Below are 21,640 nucleotides of genomic sequence, written 5' to 3' on the forward strand. Positions count from 1 at the left end.
GACCTAACAGTGGTGACATACATGCTGCTGATTCTGTGTAATTGAATCAATAATTGAAAGGGGTGTTTTCAAAATAATAGCAGTGTGGAGTTCAATTAGTGAGGTCATTCAGTCTGTCATAAAACAGGTGGCCCTAATTTAAGGCTGAAGGCAGCAAATGTACATGCGGGGCTGGATATTGTGCATTTCTCTCTGAAAATCGGAGTAAAATAGGGTCATTCCAGACATTGTTCAGAAGAACAGCATACTTTGATTAAAAAGCTGATTGGAGAGGGGAAAACCTACAAAGAAACTGATAGGCTGCTCAGCTAAAATGCTTTAAAAAGGCAACCAAAACCATAAAGGCATGGAAGAAAATAAAAAAGTGACATTCAAATGGATCAAAGAATAGCCAAATGATCAGCTCCAGGGTGATCCAAGATGGTCCAAAATGACCTGTGAGTACTGTAACAATTAGAAGACGCCTATGTGAAGCCAAGCTATTGGCAAGAAGCCCCCGCAAAGTCCCATTGTTGAGAAATCCATGTGCTGAAGAGGTTACAATTTGCCACAGAACACATCGACTGCCCTAAAGAGAAATGGCGTAACATTTTATGGACTGATTAAAGCAAGATTATTATTTTTGGGTCTGGGGGCCGCAGACAGTTTGTCAGGCGACCCCAACAAACACTGAAATCAAGCCACAGTACACTGTGAAGACAGTAAAGCATGGTGGTGCAAGCATCCGGATATGGGGATGTTTCTCATACTATGGTGTTTGGCCTATTTATTGCATACCAGGGATCATGGATCAGTTTGAATACATGAAAATACTTGAAGAAGTTATGTTGCCTTATGCCGAAAAGGAAATGTCCTTGAAATGGGGGATTCAACAAGACCATGATCCCCCAAACACACCTGTAAGTGAGCAGGATCTTGGTTCCAGACCAACAAAATTCACGTTATGGAGTGGCTAACCCAATCCCCAGACCTTAATCCAGCCGCAAACTTGTGGGGTGTCATCAAAAATGCTGCTTCTGAGGTAAAGCCAAGAAATGCAGAGGAATTGTGGAATTTAGTGCAATCGTCCTGGGCTGCAATGCCTGTTCAAAGTTGCCAGAAGTTGGGCAACTCCAAGCAACACAGAGGTCAAACAGTGGTTATACAACTAAATATTATGTCAGTGATTCACAGGAAAGCTACTTTCTCTATCGTTCATTGATGGACGCAGCCCTCTGATGCATATCAGTAGGGTAATACCGCCCCCTACAGCAGTAGGACAATAGGCAGAAAGAATTTCTGGCTAGGCCTATGGGCAGTACCTGGGGGTATACCCTCTCTCTTCCTGCATAGGATGTCAGTTTTAATCTGCCTAGTCAGGAGTAAGGACCTAGTTCCTTGCTGGGATCTTTGGTCCTGGCATAAAAAGTATTTTTGTATGTAGAATTTTATTTTTTAGCTAGCTTTTTCTCTGGAATTTTTTCCTGTGAGATCTTCACGCAACTATGCCGGGCTGGGCGACGGGCTGGATACCTATATCCTAGTGGTCATCCCAGTCTGGGCAGTGAGCGCATGCAGGCCTTAGCTCCGCGCTGAGTCGGCCGGGACATAGTCCCACCGGACGGGGACTGGCCCCACAAGTTAAACGTCTCGTCTTGGTACACCCGTTTTCGCCCATTTTGCGGTGGATTTCTTGCTGTGAAGGCTGGTGGGTGTGTTTGGAGGCGTTTTGGTGGGAGGAGCCCCTCCCTTAAACCCGGGCAGTTTCCTGGCTCACTTCCTTTTGCTGAGCCGCCGCTAACACGTGCAGACCTTCCTGATAGAGTGCTGCTATCTAGGGACAGTGAGTTGCTGGGGGCAAATTCCTCACTCTCTGTGGGGGTTCCTTTAGTGTGTGCCTGACCTCTGGGGGGTGCTGTAGCGCTGTGGGGACATTTTTTTTTTTTGCAATACAAAAAAACAAACGTTTTTTTTCGGTCATTTTCTCAAAGTTTGCTGGCGGGTTTTATTAGTGCAACATGGACCTCTCAGACCATGTGTACCCACCTGGCCCCCTCACCAAGGCCGCAGGTCCCTCCGGATCTCAACTGTCCCCGATGCGATTTCAGCGGTCCTGGAAGCTTTTGTGTCCCGGGTGGAGGTGGCCCCCACCTACCCCGGCCGGGTCTGGTATCCCACACCATGCCTCTTCTGATAGTGAGGACGAGCTCTCTACCTCTACTGCTGCACAGGATAAGGCGCTGGTGGACGCACTGGTTGTTTCTGTGCGTGAAACCCTAAAATTGGAGGATGCAGCTGTCATCTCTCCTGGGGTGCAGGTTGCCTTCGGCACCCATAAGCCTTCAAGGGTGGAAAAGTTTTTTTCCTTTCCCCACCTTTTTTGCTGTCCAACTCCCCAAAGAATGGGATCGGCTGAAACGTTCCCCTGGGGTGTCTAGGCGGTCTACTAGATGCTATCCCTTTGATGAGTCTCTGGTGAAGTAGTGGTCGGTGCCTTCTAAGGTAGATCCCCTGGTCTCCAGGCTTAACAAGGCTACCGTTATTCCGGTGGTAGATTCCCCGTCCTTTAAGGACCCAGAGGATAGAAAAGCGACTGTGGCCCACAACATGTACGCTAATGGCGGGGACTAAACTGAGGCCTGTTTTTGCTGCAGCCCTTGTCACACAAACAGTGACTGAATGGGCGAAGCTGGTACACCGTGATGTTGAGGGCAAGCCTGTCCCTCCTGCCTTTGGGGAGCTGTTGGACTAGATCAGGGGTGGGGAACCTTTTTTCTGCCAAGGGCCATTTGGGTATTTATAAAACCATTCGGGGGCCGTACAAAATTATCACCTTAAAAATTAGCCTGTTATATTTGGTCAAACATTTAATTAACTCACCCCTTATGTGATGGCTGCAACTGCTTCTCTTTGGTGAGGTGTGTGATGCTAGCTGTTATTGATGATGATGCTACTCGCAACAGGTTTTCCAGGTTTGCATCGGTCAGTCTGGAGCGCAGACGACTTTTTTTGTGGTGGTAAGTTTTGAAAAGAACTGCTGGCGGGTACTGCTGGTGGGTACAGCTGGCTGGTACTGCTGGTGGGTACAGCTGGCTGGTACTGCTGGTGGGTACAGCTGGCTCAGGCTGGTACTGCTGGCATGTACTGCTGGCTAGTATTGCTGTGGGTACTGCTGGCTGGTACTGTTGTAGGTACTGCTGGCTCTGGCTAGTACTTCTGGTTTTGTTGTGGGTACTGCTGGTTCTGCTGTGTACTGCTGTGAGTACTGCTGGCTATGGCTGGTACTGCTGGCTATGGCTGGTACTGCTGGCTATGGCTGGTACTGCTGTGTGTGCTGCTGGCGGGAAATGCTGGCTAGGAGAAGTGTAGCAGCGCCACGCTGGAGGAAGAGGTGATGTTTCCTGTATTGGTCACAGGCGGAGTGCATTTGATATCACTCCGCCTGTGACTCATTCAGACTGTCATAACGGAGCAGGAACTATAGAGGAAGCATCAGCTCCATTCTGACAGATCAGCTGAGAGACACAGACTCAGCTGCATGGGGGGCCGGACCAGATGACTTTGGGGGCCGCATACGGCCCCCGAACCATAGGTTCCCCACCCCTGGACTAGATGGTGCAGGGGCTGCAATTTGCTTGCAATGCCGTTTAGGACACTGCTTCCCTGGTGGGTCATCTGTCGTTTTTCGGCGGTGGTCATGAGGCGTATGCTCTGGTTGAAGTGCTGGTCTGTGGATCAGACTTCTGAGAAGGCCTTGACAGAACTCCCTTTTCAGGGGGACCGTCTGTTTGGGGCTACCCTGGACGACATTATTAAGGGTCTTTTAGGGGGGTAAGAGTACCTTTTCTCCTGCAGGCTTCCAAGGGTAGGGACCCTCGCCGTAGGTGGGGTCCGTCCTTTTTGGCTCACAGAAAGTATTTTCGTTCCTCGGGGGCAGCTGATAAGGCAAAACCCTTCAAGGCTCCCTTGGGTGGTTCCAAGCATCCCTTTTTCTGGGAAACAGAAGTCCGGCTCAGCCAGGCCTGTGGACAGGTCCCCCTCGGCCTGAAGGTGCACCCTCACCCATGACTGCGATGGGGGGACGGCTTTGCTGGTTTTTGGACTCGTGGCTGGCCCGTATCCCAGACAAATGGGTCCGGGAGGTTGTGCGGTCCGGATACAAGATCGAGTTTCGATCCGTTCCTCCGGTCAGGTTTTTCCCTTCCAATGTCCACCTATCCCCGGATCGCTTGCGAGCGCTCTATGGGGCAGTGCAGGACTTGCTGTGATAGTGTCTGTTCCACACACGGAGTGCTTTCACTGGTTTTATTCCAACCTGTTCACGGTTCCCAAGAAGGAGGGCAAGGTGCATTCCGGTCCTGGACTTAAAGGCACTGAATGTGTTTGTGGTTCAAAGGTTCAAGATGGAAACTATTCGCATGGTGGTGGCCTCCCTACATCAGGGGGATTTCCTAGCTTCAATAGACATCAAGGATGCCTACCTTCACATTCCCATCTGTGCCGCTCACCAACGTTTTCTCCGTTTTGCCATGGGAGAGGATCACTATCCGTTTGTGGCATTACCCTTTGGTCTCACTTTCGCTCCTCGGGTCTTCACAAAGGTGTTGGCCCTGGTCCTAAAGCTGTTACGGCAGCGGGGAATATCGGTCCTGGGTTACCAGGACGATCTGATTCTCCGTGCGGAGTCCCCTGCGTTACGGACGGAAAACTTGGGGGTCACCATGAGAACTTTGGAGGAGTTTGGGTGGATCGTGAATCTTCAAAAGTCATCTCTGACCCCTTCCATGAGACTGGTCTAGCTGGGCCTGACTTTGGACTTGTCCTCAGCCAGGGAGTTTCTACCTTCGGAAAAACTCCAGAAGCTCCAGTCAGCGGTTCTTCTGTTTGATGTCCAACAACCGGTCGTCCCTTCGGACCTGTATGAGAGTACAGGGACTGATGGTGTCCTCCTTCGAGGTGGTCCTATTCACTCAGTTCAACGCGAGAGTTCTTTAAAGGGAAATTCTTCTCAAGTGGGACAAACACCCAAATTCTCGGGACCTTCGGATTCGGCTAAGCCACAGGACCAGGGAGTCCCTGGTCTGGTGGCTTCGGTCCCCGACGCTTCAGTCGGGCCTTTCTCCCTATATACTGGACAATTGTCATCACGGATGCGGGTCTGTCTGGGGGGGGGGGGGGCTGCAGTCCTCAATCAGGACTCGGCTCAGGGAGTCTGGTCCCTGGAGGAATCTTGGTTGCTAATCAATGTCCTGGAGCTGAGAGCGATTCGGCTTTGCCTGGCGCACTGGACCGAACGTCTGGAGGTTTGTCCAGTGTGCATTCAATTGGACAATACCACGGCCGTGGCTTTTGTCAATCACCAAGGGGGCACCAAGAGTGTCTTTGCAGCCCTGGAAGTGGCGGACATTCTACGTTGGGCGGAGCGCCATGTTCCGGCTCTCTCCGCTGTCCACATTCTGGGAGTGGAAAATTGGCATCGGAGATGGAGAGCATAAAGTAGCGGCAAATGCCGATGACATCCTGTTCGATGTATCTAACCCAAGAATTACATTGCCAAACTTAATAAAAGAAATGAAAAGGTATAGAGAACTTTCAAATTTGAAGATCAACCCTGTAAAATCTGAAATTTTGAATAATAATTTGAATGAGAAAGAACTAGATTTGTTCATCTTTGAGTTCAACTTCCGTGTCACTCTCTTCCTCTATTTCTACTCCTGACTGGTTAGGTGTACTCTTTTCCACTGCTGTCCTGTTTTGTCCTTTTCTATTAGTTTCCACTGCCTGTTTTCCCAGAAATTGTTTTCTCATTATGTCTATCTTGAGTCATACATTTTTTTTATTGTCCCAGGGCCAGCTCTTATTTTGTGTGACTTTGCCACCCCACTTCCTTTACTGATCTACCCCTCATTGTCTGGTCCACCTGTCTTCCCTTCAAGACCAAAACATGTCTGCAGTGTGTTTGTGTGTGTGCATATATATATATTTCTTATTGGTAATTCAGAGGAGAACAGAAGTTGAAGGTGATTCACTGCTCCGAATAGAACGGGGTATGCTGCCCGGAGAGGGTTTCCCTCTTCTCCCCCCTCCTGCAGCCGCTGCTCCGCTCTCTCCCTCCACCGCTCATTGGGATGTACCTTGTAGGCTCCCTGGCTACTCCTAATCGGCTCCTTACCGGAGCCTCCAAGTCCGGCCGAGCGCGGCCAAGTGTGGTCGGGTCCCGCTGAAGGCTCCCGAGTCCTCCCGCACTCATCCGAGCTCGGCGTCTCCTCACTGGCCTCCCCTCCGTCCACAGCTGCCCAAAGACGCTCCACCACGTCCACCCCAGCCCAAGCAACGCGGCGACCTGCCAGCGGTTTCAGCAAGGCAGGCACTCTCCCCCAAGTCGCTTCTGCCATCAGAGAGGTATTACGCCTGGGGAATTTTGGGCAGTCTCCTCAGCTACACATACGAAATGGGACCTCCTGGCGTTCCTAGCACGAGCTCTGCGCAGGCGCCATCAGCAGGCTCCTCCACCTAGGCCGCTTACCGATTCAAACTCCTTTCTATCTGAAAGCTATGATCTGACAAGATCAACAGTAATTTGTTTGCACTCGTCAAACTGATATAACAAATCACTTTCAATGGCATATTCAACAAACCATAAGGGGCCAATTAGAGAAGTTCCGGGGTTTACATACTCTTTTTAAATTAGTGATCGACCGATTATCGGCAAAGCCGATATATTGAGGGGCCGATCTGCACTTTCCCCGATACCAAGGTGACCGATATTGCCGATATTTCGGGAAAGTGCCTTTTACCAGAGTGATGCCTTCAGCTAGAGGCATTACCCCGGTACAGGCGTCCATAGCTGACGGTCGGCTGTCATGTAATGACAACTGATGCGGCTGAGAAGCTGCTCGGCTGTCATTACAAGGTGCAGGAGGTGCATTCGGCTCTGATCGGGTCTCCGTGTAAAAACCCAGAAATTATGTCATGTAATCACTTCCGGGTACTCTGCGCCAGATTAAAAAAAAATGACCGCATTCAAAACAGCCAAACTTGGCGTTTTGAATGCTTTAACCACTTGCCGACCGCCGCACGACTATCTACGTCGGCGGTCAGCCCCTCACAGGCAAACTAACGTAGGGCTACGTTGCTTGCTTGTGAGGGTCTAGGGAGCGAGCGCGCGCCGCCGGAGGCGCGCTCCCGCATGGTCACGGACCCCCCCCCCCCCCCCCCGCGCGTGTGACCAGCGGACCCGATGTCCGCCGGCCACTCGGCGATCGGCGGGGGAGAGGGAGAATGTCAGGCAGCTTGTGTAAACAAGCGACCTGTCATTCTCCTCGCTGTAAAGACACTGATCCCATGGATCTACTATGTAGATCCGTTGATCAGTGTCCTTACAGCTCAAGCCACAGCCAATCACAGTAGAAAGCACGCCCCTAGGGACACACACAGCCCCTCCCTCCCAAATAAGGTTAACCCCTTCACTACCAGTGTATTTTTACAGTAACAGTGCATATATATAGCACTGATTACTGTAGAAATGTCACTGGTAACCCCAAAAGTGTCAAAAATGTCAGTCAAGGGTCCGATCTGTCCGCCGCAATGTCGCAGTACCGCAAAAAAAATCGCAGATCGCCGCCATTACGCGTTAAAAAAAAAAAAATGACAAAAATCTTTCCCTTTGTTGGTAAACGCGATAACTTTTGCGCAAACCAATCAAAATACGCTTTTTGCGATTTTTTTTTTTTTTACCAAACATAGGTAGCATAAAACAAATTGGCCGAAAATGTTAAAAAATTTTGATTTTTACAAATACCACCAAAAGAAAGCTCTGTTTGTGGGTAAAAAAAGGACGCCAAATTTGTTTAGGTACAGCGTCGCACGACCGCGCAGTTGTCCGTTAAACTCACGCAGTGCCGAATCGCAAAATACCCCCTGGTCGGAATGGGGGTAAAATCTTCCGGGGCTTAAGTGGTTAAGTGCAGAGGAGGGGTTTGGGGTCTTTTAGACCCCCCCAGATCCCTCCACAAGAGTACCTGTCAAGTGATAAAAATAAAAAAAGATGTACGAAAATATCGGCAATGAAAAACCGATAACGGTCGATTACTACTTTAAATGACTACAATCATGACTGCCTTTTCTGATATCCAGCTAGCCACTAGAGGGAGCCTTTAATATGTTGTATGAGATTCTGTCATGGAAGGAAAAGTGCTTTCATGTAAACGTTTTAATGCTTGGATAGTCACTAAAAATACATGATCATTTTCTATTTAAAGTTCCAAGCAGATATACAGATCTGCCATTTAATACATTTATGCTTTCTTTAGAAATCAATAAATCACAGTTGAGATTTTTAACCACCGCAGTACGTCATATGAAGTCCTGGGCTTTGAGTGGGAATATCTGAATATATTCAGATAACCTTCTTTTTTTTTTTTTTTTAGCCGGCGATTCCCTGCACCCTAAGAACAATAATACCGGTTGTTCAACCGCTTGATTTTTCTTACAGGCGTCGCTCCCTATTGCTGCCCTTGGCTTCTTCTACCGGCTTATCCCTGCAATCAGCGAGCCAGAGAAGGAATCTGCCGGAAGTTCACCATAGAGAATACCGAGGACCAGATGGTCCCCGATAGTCTCTATGACTCTCAAAGGCCCGGGCGCAGCCTATTGACCCCAGATCCCTCCATAAAGAGGACCTGTCATGCCCTATTTCTATTATAAGGGATTTACATTGCTTGTAATAGAAAAAAAAGTGATTAAAAAAAATTAAAGTGGCCCCGTCCCTGTGTGCTCGCATGCAGAAGCGAACGCATATGTATGTCACGCCCACATATGTAAACTGCGTCGAATCCACACACGTGAGGTATCGCCGCCAACGTTTGAGTGAGAGCAAAAATTCTAGCCCAAGACATCCTCCTGTAACTCTAAACAGGTGGTAATCTTTTTGGGTTATACTGCCCCCTACAGGAGTGGGACACTAGGCAGAAAAGCATTCTGGCTACACCCATGGCCAGTCCCAGGGGGTATACTGCCTCTCTCTGCTATAGCCACTCAGTTTTTTTCTGCCTAATCAGGAGTAAGGACCTATTTCTTTTGCTGGGATCTTTGGTCCTGGCAAATTTTTTTAGCTAGAACATTTTCTTATCCTGGATTTTTTCCTTTGAGTTGTACAATAAACTGTCGGATTGGGCTACAGGCTGGATAATCTAGATCCAGTGCTTACCCCAGTCTGGCCAGCGAGCGCGCGCAGGCCTCAGCTCCGAGCTAGGTCAGCTACAGCATAGCCCCACTGGACGAAGGCTGTACCTGCAAGTTAAACGCCCCGCAAGGTCGCAAACGACCGGATCTTGGCCTGAGTTGCAGCGTTCCTCCTGGCCGACAGGCCCTCATTTCAATGGAGAGGGGTTCTGTCTGGAACATTGCCCGTCTGGTTCCTGTTATGGTGAGTAGCTGTCCCCCCTGGAGGGTTTTGGGTGGACGCGGGCCCCCCCCGGGATGGTTGGACCCCGGGTTCCCCTCCTTCCCACTGGCACCCCTCTCTTGCCAAGTCCCTCATCCGGCACCCAGTCTACGCTGGGGCTATTTGGGTGATCTGGCCACTTTCCTGCGATGGGGGCCGGGGGGGGGTGCACCACCGGCGACCGGACGGCAACGACCTTTGGTCACACACTCCCTGGTGCGTACCTTTCTTCAGGGTGTCCGACATTTGGCTCCTCCAGTGCGGCTCCCTTGCCGCCTTGCGATCTTAATTTGGTGCTTTCAGCTCTACAGAAGCCTCCCTTTGAAAATATTTGGGAGATTCCCCTGCTTATGCTATCCCAGAAGGTGGCCTTTTTAGTGGCTATCACCTCTGCGTGTAGGGTGTCGGAACTGGCGGCGTTATCCTGTCGTTCCCCTTACCTGGTGATTCACAGGGATAAGTTGGTTTTTCGCCCCTGTCCGTTTTTCCTTCCAAAGGTTGTCTCTGATTTTTTTTTTCCTCTGTGACCATTCTTAGATGGATCAGAAAAATAGTGGTTTAGGTCTATTCCATCAGGGGTCAACTTCCTTCTTTTCCCTGTCAAGGCGCACTCAACTAGGGTACTGTCATCAGGCGTCAGTGACGCAGGTTTGCAAGGTGGCCACCTGGTTGTCGGTGCACACTTTTACAAAGTTTTATAAAATGGATGTGTTGGCATCTGCAGATGCTTCTTTTGGCCGCAAGGTTTTGCAGGCCGCTGTTTAGAGGACCTGATCCTCTTTGAGGGTGTGGTTTTTTTCAGGTGGGCTCCAGTTGTTTGGTTGAGCTCCTGTTGCCTGCTTGGCTAATGTTTAGCCTTTTTTTGCTGTTCCCACCCCTCATGTTTAACACTGCTTTGGGATGTCCCAATGGTTATGAGGATCAGGAGCTGTGTCCGTCAATGAACGAAACAGAAAATGTGATTTCTGACTTATCGTAAAATTCATTTCTCTAATGTTCATTGACAGACACAGCACTCACCCCTCTGTGGAGTTCTAATTCTCCTGACAAAACTGGGTGGCTATAGCAGAGAGAGGGAGTATATCCCCTGGGACTGCCCATGGGTGTAGCCAGAATTATTTTCTGCCTAGTGTCCTCCTCCTGCAGGGGCAGTATAACCCAATGGTTATAAATATCAGGAGCTGTGTCCATCAATGAACTTTAGAGAAATGGATTTTACGGTAAGTCAAAAATCCTATTTTTTTACATATAGGAGCAGGATGCCAGAATTGGGCCAGTATGGAAGTGAGGTAAATAACTAGTTAGAGATATTGTAGTTACAGCAAGCCGCTAACTTTTAAAGCTGTAAGGCTGGCCATACACTATACAATTTTCTTGTTCAACGTTCCTTTAGATTTACCAAAACCATGTAATATAGGGTCAAACCTAAACACGTTCAATTTGTATGCAATCAGGCAGGCCCTTGCACTACATAGTTTAAGGTAAATCTAAAGGAAATTGAATAAGAAAATTGTATAGTGTATGGCCAGCCTTAGGCTGGCAGTATACGGTTAGTTTTCCTCCCTCCACACAAATGAGGCACCCACTGATCAGAGGCTGCAGCTGATTGAGGAGGCAATAGTGTGATCAACATTCACCAGGACCATGCTGGAACCACCAAATTTCGATCAGTGTATGGCCAGATTTATTGTATTTGTTTAGTTGTGCCTCTGCACCTGTACAAACATCCTTATCCCTATACTGGCATTGGGCTGCAGAAGACAAAAATTAGAATACTTATTTAGAAAATGTAATTGTGCTTTAAATATATTTTTACATTCAGCTTGGCAAATATACCTGAATCTGTCTTAATGTTGATTTCCTGTAATTCTCAGCGCAGCAGCAGAGTAAAGAAAATATTGATGATCTTATCAATAAGCTGCTGCTCCTTTCTTGTCCAGTTTTAAGTTGGGATAGGTGTTGATGTACATTTTAAAATTTTACTGTTACAAAAATTCGATAATCCTGGACATAAAAGTAATAATAGTTAGTGTTACTAAACCTAGGACCTGCATTTACTAAATCTGGTCTCCCACAGAACATGAAAATGCAATTATTTTAGTAAATATAAACGGATAAATACCTTTTCTCATCAGCAGTATATAGCAGCCTTGTGACTTGTATCAGTTCTAGTAAAGCTTGTAGGATGAGTTTTCATTCTCCCCTGATCCTCTGTACAGTGCTGATTGGCCCTGTGCTGATCACATGCACTCCCAAGGAAAAAAAAAAACTCCAGCAATACACACCAAACTGAGCATGTGCAGCCCGTCCCCTGGTGCTGTAAATATTGGGTTATTTTTTGGACACAGTGAAAGAAGAGGAGGATCAGAGAGACATAATCAAACAGCCTTTATAAACAATGCAAAGGATTAACCCCTTAGATTCCACAGTGAGTATAACAAGCATGCTTTACTGCATATACAGACTGATTTTACTGTTGTGGGTTTAGTAACCCTTTAAATGTGCAGCAAGCAGCCAACTTTTAAACATCTTGTCTGGCATCACATGGTTAGTTTCTTTACATCCACACAAACAAGGTATTTACTGATGTCAGAATACACTGATCGGTGGCTGCAGCTGATTGTGATACATGAAGATGTATAACAAAAATCTATAATCTTGCACACAATCGTAAGATTTATTTCTATTCGTTTTTGTACAGAAAACCTCTCAGCCAAGGAACTAAAAAAAGTTTTAAGTAAGCAGAGGAGAGCTCAAAAGAAGGCCAAACTGGAAGAGGAGCGAAAACATGCAGAGAGAGAACGACAGCAGAAAAATCAGAAGAAAAAGAGAGATGAAGAGGAGGAGGAAACAAGTGGGCCCAAAGAAGAACTTGTTCCTGAAAAACTGGAAAGGGTGGGCTATCCTGTCACTTTATATGATGTAAAACTGTAGTGTTATTATTGAGTTCTGAAAAGAGTGAAGTGCCTGTTCTTGAAAGGTGATAAACATTTAGAACTGTTATAACAGATTGAACTGCATCTGTTCCTACTATGACTTTGTGTGGCCTAATTCACTCTGGCATACCAATCGGTAAACAGGTGCCTAGGGCTGTCTGTCTGCGTTCTGATCCATACATCAGATCCGCACGGATGTACAATCAGGGATTCGCTTGGTGATGCGTGCAGGTCGGTGCAGCCTCCCACCTGCCATTGATTTGAACAGGTTGCCCACACGTGGCTGCTTGGGACACCTGTGCATCCTGAGCGGATGAGGATGGCCCTTTAGTACCCAACTGTACACCCATGTGAAAAAGGCCTAATATGTCAGTTATGTTATTAGACATAGTTCACTAGTAATATGCAGAGAACATACAATTCCAAACATTGACCCTATATCCCCCCAAAAATAATTTTTCATTGTTGCTGACAAGTTAAATCACATTTTTGGTTTAAATCTTATGGGAAATGCAATTATTAGATAATCTCTGGCCTGTCCAGCTCATTTGGCCATCACAAACCTGAATGTTGGTGAGGTGCTCCCTAAATGGGTCCTCTGTAATGCAGAATAGATACCATGGGAATCCAGCTGAGTGACACCTTTTGTTACATATTTGTGGAAGAGTGAGTAGACACAAAGCACTATGGGGAATGTTCATCACTAGACGTTCTGACATATGCCAGCATGTGATTCAACCCATCTGTGAAAATTTGTGTTCTTTTTATCTTTGACATATTGGAAGCTGATCTCCATGTTTCCTTTCACTTTAAATACCGGTAGTTTGTTTGGACCAAGCTGGTCCAAACAAACCTTTTCCTTCACCAGCTGCTGCAGAGGCTGTATGCACTGTATGGAACTTCAGCTACATGTAATACATAGTGCTGGGTTCTGGCTGTGAGACAGACTTCCCAACTCACACAGAACAAAACAGACTGTGACTCCTCTGGAAGGATTCCCTTTATACTACACACAGGAATTGTTCAGCAAGAATGCCAATTGTCTCATCGGAAAGAAAATTCACAAGAAGGGAGCTAATCTACAATTCCATATACAACCGATGATCACATTTTCCTGTAATCCCTAAAATAATAACCTTGATTGAAAATACATAGTAATTTAAGCTATGCCTAGGTTTCTCATATCGGTAGAGGCATTTCTCTTTGTACATTTGCTGCTAGCTCCGACATGGCAGTGCCTAGCTCCTGAACTGTATTTTGTTGCCCTTTCCTGCTTTTTAACTATTTAACCGGTTGCCGACCGCCGCACGACTATATACTGCGGCGGTCAGCCCCGGCCAGGCAGAGTGACGTATCGGTACGTCACTCGCCTGTCACTGACTTGCGAGCCTATCGCGGGCGGGCGCGCGCCCGCCGCGGCTCGTTCACAGGCAAGTCAGTGCGTGTGACCGGCGGACTCGATGTCCGCCAGTCACACTGCGATCGCTCCTGTGAAGGGAGAAAGACAGAGCAGCTTGTGTAAACAAGCTGCCTGTCAGTTCTCCCTGTGTAAAAGTGAAGATCTGACCGTTCTACTATGTAGAACGGTTGATCTTTGCTTTTACACCAATAGGAATGTCCCTACACAGTTAGAATCACGCCCCTAGGACACACTTAACCCCTCCCTGTCCAATAAAGTTAACCCCTTCCCTGCCAGTGTCATTTTTGCAGTAACAGTGCATATGTATAGCACTGATTACTGCAGTAATGTCACTGGTAACCCCAAAAATGTCAGTCAAGGGTCCGATCTGTCCGCCGCAATGTCGCAGTACCGAAAAAAAAATCGCAGATCGCCGCCATTACGCGTTAAAAAAAAAACGCCAAAAATGACAAAAATCTTTCCCTTTGTTAGTAAACGCGATAACTTTTGCGCAAACCAATCAAAATACGCTTTTTGCGATTTTTTTTTTACCAAACATAGGTAGCATAAAACAAATTGGCCGAAAAATGTTAAAAAATTTTGATTTTTACTTTTTTTTTTTGGGGAATTTCATATAAAAAAATGTGAAAAATATTGTTATTTTTGCAAAATTTACGCTCTTTTTTTGTTTATAGCGCGTGATCAAAAAATCGCACAGGTGATCAAATACCACCAAAAGAAAGCTCTGTTTGTGGGAAAAAAAGGACGTCAAATTCGTTTAGGTACAGCGTCGCACGACCGCGCAATTGTCCGTTAAAGTCACGCAGTAAAAAATCGCAAAAAAACCCCTGGTCCTTTAGCAGCCAAATCCTCCGGGGCTTAAGTGGTTAACGACCGCCCTAAATACTGCTATAGTATTTCACAAAAGTGAGTACACCCCTCACATTTTTGTAAATATTTTATTATATCTTTTCATGTGACAACACTGAAGAAATTACACTTTGTTACAATGTAAAGTAGTGAGTGTACAGCTTGTATAATCGTGTAAATTTGCTGTCCCCTCAAAATAACTCAACACACATAACTCAACACACTCAGCCATTAATGTCTAAACCTTTGGAAACAAAATTGAGTACACCCCTAAGTGACAGTGTCCAAATTGGGCCTAATTAGCCATTTTCCCTCCCTGGTGTCAAGGTCTCTAGTGTGAATGGGGAGCAGGTGTGTTAAATTTGGTGTTTTTGCTCTCATATTGGTCACTGGAAGTTCAACATGGCACCTCATGGCAAAGAACTCTGAAAAAAAAAAAGAATTGTTGCTCTACATAAAGATATGGTATAGGCTGTTGGTATATTACACTGTTATACAAGCTGTACATGCACTACATTACATTGTAGCAAAGTGTCATTTCTTCAGTGTTGTCACATGAAAAGATATAATAAAATATTTACAAAAATGTGAGGAGTGTACTCCTATATATGTACGCCTACTATTGTCTATAGTATGTGTGATGCTGCACAGAACGGGTGCCCTGTAGCAGTAAATGTGAGGGGTGTACTCACTTTTGTGAGATACTGTATATATGTGTGTGTGTATATATATATATATATATATATATATATAGTGATTGTGCACTTCTACCTGGGGGGTGGGCCGCTTCTGCTTTTAATTACAGCAGAAGCTGATCTGTAGGTGACGGGCAATGGATGTCCGCCGGCACCTGCCAATCGTCGGGCAGAGACACAGAACGGAACTCTGCCTATGTAAACAACTGTTCTGACAGGGAAAGTGATGGATTTTCTGTTCCTGCAAAGGGAAAAAAATCCATCACTTCCCTTTAGTAAAAGCAGCACACAGTTTACACAAATACACTGGCTAGGCACACAGTTAACCCTTTGATTGCCCTAGATGTTTAACCCCTTCCCAGCCAGTGTGATTGTATTAGTGTCACTGGTTTTCACAAAGTGTCAATTAGTGTCCGACTGTCTGCCGCAATATCGCTGTCCTGCTTTAAGTCGCTGATCGCCGTCATTACTAGTATAAGAGAAAAAAAATTCCATTATATATACCATAGTTTGTAGACACTATAACCTTTGCGCAAACCAATCAATATACCTGTATTAGGATTTTTTCCCAAAAATATGTAGCAGAATACATATTGGCCTTATTTTATGAAGAAATTTGATATTTTGGGTTTTTTTTTTTTTAATGGATATATTGTATAGCAGAAAGTTAAAAAATACTGTTTTATTTATTCATTTATTTTCAAACTTGTTGGTGTTTTTTTGTTTATAGCCCAAAAAATAAATAATGCAGTGGTATTTGATCACCAAAAAAGCTTTGTGGGAAAAAAATACATACATTTTATTTGGGTACAGCATTGCATGACCACGCAATTGTCAAAGTATCATAGTGCCATATCGCAAAAAATGGACTGGTCATGAAGGGGGGATAATCTTCCGGAGATCAAGTGATTAAAATGGGATTTTGTTTGTTTGTTATGGTGCCTTCTGGGACCTCACTGTGGCAGTGTTATTGACTGATCGTTTTTGTGTCCCATACAGGTTGAAAATCCCTTAGAAGAAGCTATCAAATTTCTTACACCATTGAAAAGCTTTGCTGCGAATAACATACATACACACTTACTGGCATTTGAAATTTACTTTAGAAAAGGTAACTAAATCAGCCGTATTTTTGAGTCCCTTTAAATCCTAGAGGTAATAAAATCTTTTGTGACCAGAGCAAACTTTAAAGAGTTGGTTTACTTCTCTTTTTTTAACCACTCCGTATACCATAATGTGTAAAACTATTGTGAAATCCCCTAAAATATGGTTTATAGTTTGTTTGTTTTTTTTAAATCCAATTTCTTTATCGTACATCACGGGTCACAGAGCAGGCCATAATAATGACTCTGGGTTATACGCCACCTATAGGTGAATGGACACTGGCAAGCCAATAGACAGGAAGTTTCCCCTATATTACCCCTCCCACACAGGAAGACCCCCAGTTTTTCCACAAGTGTCTTGAAGGTGATGGTCATGGCTGTTTAAAACCTAACGATGTCCCAGTAAAGGGGCGTTGTGATCGGATCCATTCGGATGGCTAAGCACTAAAAGAATGGTACCCATGCCTCAGATGGAAGGAACGAGGTCTTGCCTGTAATGCGACCTGCTGGATGCTGGACCCTGAAAGTTGGAACCCCCAAGGAGTTTTCCAGCAGGGTGCTGTACAGGTCCAAGGGTGTGGACCTCAATATAAAAAGGGGGACCCTGTCTTTGAAGGTCCATAGATGACGGCCCGCCGTGATGGGTGAAGATTGGGTCCAGTTTCAGGATCCTGCGGTGGGACTGGTAAGTTATTTTCCCTCTTTAAAAAAAAAAAAAAATTGTGCACTATTACCTTTTTAGTGCCTGCAGTACCGGGTTTGTCCACTAGGGATCACTAGTCTCTGGGCAAAGATGCCTTATATAGTGTTGCCTTGTTCTTGTGTTTTTCCTGTGAGTAGCTCAGCTTTGCCACAAGCCAGGCGGAACGCGAGGCTGGTGAGCGCGTACATGCGACAAACCTAAGAGCGTGCGTGTGCACGGAAAAGCGTGCGTGTGATGTCATGAGCGTGCACAGAAAAGCATGCATGTGACGTCCCGAGCGTGCACGTGGCACGCTGTATCGGCTTGAAAGGCAGGCAAAGTTCGCAGAGCAAGTCTATAGGTCTTGGACACGGCTGCATGTACTATTTTCTGGAGGGTGGTAGTTGCGGAAGGCTAGATCAGTTTTCTACACAGGTTAGTGAAAAGAGGTTTTTACCTCCGATCTGGGTCTTACTCAAAGTAAGCAATGTCTTCCAGAAAAAGTAGTGGGGGGGGGGGGCGCAGCTGTGCTATCTTTCCCTGATTGGCCTGAAGCAACTAGCCAATCTGAGCCGTTATGCTTGTCAAGTATTTTTCCTACTTCCAATTCCTCTGCCTAATCCTAACACTGAATCCCAAGGGGGGACCCCTGGGTTAGAGCCAGAGTGGCTAGAGGATATTGAGGAAGTAGCTGTGAATGACCTGGAAGAGGGGCAGGCTGGAGATTCCTCTTCAGAGGAGTCAGGCTCTGAGGAGCCATTTTCAGCCTGTCACTCTGAGGTTGCTGATTCAGTCTCTTACCGAAATGGTCGGGGCTGATTTTAAATTGCCTCCATTAGAGCTGTCGGAAGCCTCCTTCTCTTCATTGGGCTCTTTACGCCCTCAGCAGAGTTCCCATGCTTTCCCTTTATACCCTCTACTGGAACAGCTGGGATATGAGGATTGGGATCACCCTGATAGGGTGTTTATGCCTCCAAAAAGGTTTTCCTTGCTATATCCTATGGAGGAAAAGTTCATAAGAAAGTGGTATATGCCTTTGGTAGACGCTGCTATTTCTTTTGTGAATAAAAAAAAAAATTTAACTTGTCCGGTTGACAATGTCCAGGTATTTAAGGACCCAGCGGATAAAAATGTAAAGTCCTTACATCCTCATTTGCCGTTGCTGGGTCGGCGGTTCAGCCGGCAGTAGCGGCAATAGGAATTTGCCACTCCTTTAAAAATCGTTTTAAGATGTTGGCTAGGAACCTGCCTACTCAAGGGTAAACTACAGAGGAATTGGTGGAGCGTCCTCGCACCTTGTGTTTTGCAATAGATGATCTCAAGGATTCTATTCAACAGGTGTCTCACTTTGCACTCCTCTCAGTACACTTACGCAGAGTCTTTTGGCTGAAGAATCAGTCGGTAGAATTGCCGTGTAAGAAGTTACTGACGGAAATTTCCCATTCCACGGGGAACGTCTATTTGATGAGGATCTGGATAAATATATCCAAAAGATTTCAGGTGGAAAGAGTGCGCTGTTGCCTGTTAAAAGAAGGAATAAGCATCCATCTTTTAAGGTCCCTAGTGTTCCTGTGTCTCCTAATACTTTGTCTTCCAAACAGTTTTGACAGTTTCAGCCATCAGGGCTTAGGAGACCTCAGGGTCGGGGTTTAGAAAAAACCCTGGGTCCAGAGGCCTGCAAAGACAGGCTCCAAGTCTGCTTTTATGAAGGGACACCCCTACTCACATGGGTGGGGGGGGGGGGGCTTTTACAATTCTCAGGGGCTTGGGAAAAGGTATTACAGGACAGGTGGGTCTTGTCCACCTTGGCTCAGAGCTACAAGATAGGGTTCCATGAGTTCCCTCCCTCTCAGTTCAAATGTTCCCACAAGTCCAGTGAAAAGGAAATCCAGGTCCTAGAACACTTGTTGGTACAGGCCATGGTTGTGGAGGTTCCGACCAGCGAATGGTTCACAGGTTTTTACTGAAATCTATTTACGGTGCCAAAAACCAATCAGCGAGGTGAGACCCATTCTAGATCTTAAAGCTCTGAACCAGTTCTTAAACATTCAGTCCTTCTGCATGGAGTCGATTTGTTCACTGGTAGCTACTCTAAAATGAGAATTTTTTGCATCCGTAGATATCAGATGTATACCTGCATGTGCCAATTTTCAGGCCCCATCAAAAGCTTCTGCGTTTTGCTTGATGGCTTGGCTGTTGAACGCCAGGTGCTGATGGATAGAGGTTTGTCTGAGTCGGTGATTCCAACGCTGTTAAAAGCTAGGAAATCTACTTCTAGGAAGATCTACCATTGTACGTGGAAGACGTACATTGCATGGTGTGAGTCTCTTGTGGTTCATCCTCTCTCCTTCCCTGGGGCTTGGATCTTGACCTTCCTTCAATGGGGGGGTTTGAACAGAAATTGGCATTGAGTACCACCAGGGGCCAGGTGTTGGGTTTGGTGGTCTTCTTCCAGAGTCTTCGGGAGATTCCTTTGCTTACGCTGTCTCAGAAGGTGGCCTTTTTTGGTGGCTATCACCTCTGCGCACTGGTGTTGGATCTGGCGGCGTTATCCTGTCGTTCACCTTACTTGGTGATTCACAGATATAACAGATATAAGGTGGTTCTTTGCCCCTGTCTGTCGTTCCTCTCAAAGGTTGTCTCTGGTTTTAATTTGAATGAAGACATTATGTTGCCTTTCCTGTGTCCCAGGCCAAAACATCCAAAGGAAATTGCCTGGCATGCCTTGGATGTGGTTCGGGCAATTAGGGTGTACATGGCAGCTACAGAGTATTTTAGGAAGTCAGACTCACTAGTTGCTGCTTACTCCTGCTTGTGCTCTCGGAAAGGGTTGTCCGCTTCCTCTGCGACCATTTCCAGATGGATCAGATGGACAGTGATTCAGGCCTATTCCATCAAGGGTCAGGTTCCTCCTTTCCCTGTCAAGGCGCACTCTACTCCGGTGCTCAGTGCCTCCTGAGCCTTCCATCATCAGGCGTCGGTGACGCAGGTTTGCAAGGCGGCCACCTGATTGTCAGTGCACACTGTCACAAAGTTCTATAAAGTGGATGTGTTGGCATCTGCGGATGCTTCCTTTGGCTGCAAGGTTTTAAAGGCTGCTGTTTAGAGGACTTGATCCTCTTTAAGGGTGTATTGTTTTTTTTCAAGTGGGCTCCAGTTGTTTTGGTTGAGCTCCTGTTGCCTTGTTGGCTACTGTTTACCCTAGGGAATTTTTTGCTGTTCCCATTCCTCATGTTTAACACTGCTTTGGAACGTCCCAATGGTTAAGGGTTAAGAAGATCAGGAGCTGTATCTGTCAATGAACAAAAGAGCAAATTGGATTTTTGACTTACCCTAAAATCCATTTCTCTGATGTTCAGTGATGGACACCGCACCCACCCCTCTGTGGAGTTCTAATTCTTCTGACACTGATTGTAACAAAACAGAATGGCTATAGCAGAGAGAGGGAGTATACCCCCTGGGACCGCCCATAGCTGTAGCCAGATTCTTTTTCTGTCTAGTGTCCTACTCCTGTAGGGGGCAGTATAACCCAATGGTTAAGAAGATCAGGAGCTGTGTCCGTCAATGAACATCAGAGAAATGGATTTTACGGTAAGTCAAATAATCCTATTTCTTTTTTTAAAAAATGTCAGTCTTTTTTAATTTGTTTATCAAAAAATAAAAAACCCAGTGCTGATTATATGCCACCAAAAGAAAAAATATATAAGATGTGGGAAAAAATATATAAGATGTATTTTGGGTACAATTTTGCATGACCGCACAATTGCCATTCAAAGTGTGACAGTGCTGAAAGCTGAAAATTGGTCTGGGCAGGAAGGAGGTGCTCTGTATTGAAGTGGTTAACCACTTGCTGACCTCCTATTGCATATTTACTGCGACAGGACAATTATATTACGCAAAATCGCATACCTGTATGTAATTTCATACAATAGCCACTAAGTGGCACGATTGCGCAGTGATTGGACACAGGGGATGCCAATCAGCGGGTCTGGTGTTTTTTACCAGAAATATGCAGCAGAATACATATTGGCCCAAATTAATGAAAACATTTGATTTTTTTAAGTAATTTTTATTGGATATGTTTTATAGCAAAAAGTAAAAAATATTGTTTTTTTTTTTTATTGTCTGTCTTTTTTTGTTTGTAGCGCAAAAAATAAAAACCACAGATGTGATCAAACACCATCAAAAGAAAGCTCTATTAGTGGGGAAAAAAGGACATAAATATTATTTGGGTACAGCCTCGCAGGACTGGGCAATTGTCAAAGTAACGCAGTGCCGTATCGAAAAAATGGCCTGGCCATTAAGGGGGTAAAACCTTCCGGGGCTGAAGTGGTTAAAGTAATACCAAAGTCTCTTTTTTTTTGTTAAAAATAACAAACATGTTATACTTACCTTTTCTGTGCAGTTGGTTTTGTACAGAGCAGCCCTGTTTCTCCTCTTCTCTGGTCCCTCTTCGGGGCTCCTGGCCCCTCCTTCCTGTTGAGTGCCCCCACAGCAAGCAGCATGCTATGGGGGCACCTGCGCCGAGCCACAG

General features: G+C 45.9%; 1 protein-coding gene across 1 annotated transcript in view; it reads left to right on the top strand.

Moving 5' to 3' along the window:
- Nucleotides 1-21,640, top strand: part of NAA16 (N-alpha-acetyltransferase 16, NatA auxiliary subunit) — a 77,638-nt gene that overhangs the window by 47,344 nt on the left and 8,654 nt on the right. The window contains exons 15-16 of the mRNA XM_082247605.1: nucleotides 12,126-12,319; nucleotides 16,324-16,432. Coding sequence (XP_082103731.1) covers nucleotides 12,126-12,319; nucleotides 16,324-16,432 — 303 coding nt within the window. The remainder of the gene's footprint in view (nucleotides 1-12,125; nucleotides 12,320-16,323; nucleotides 16,433-21,640) is intronic.

This window comes from Pelophylax lessonae (genome assembly GCF_965119305.1).
Source record: "Pelophylax lessonae genome assembly, chromosome: 2".
NCBI lineage: Eukaryota > Metazoa > Chordata > Amphibia > Anura > Ranidae > Pelophylax > Pelophylax lessonae.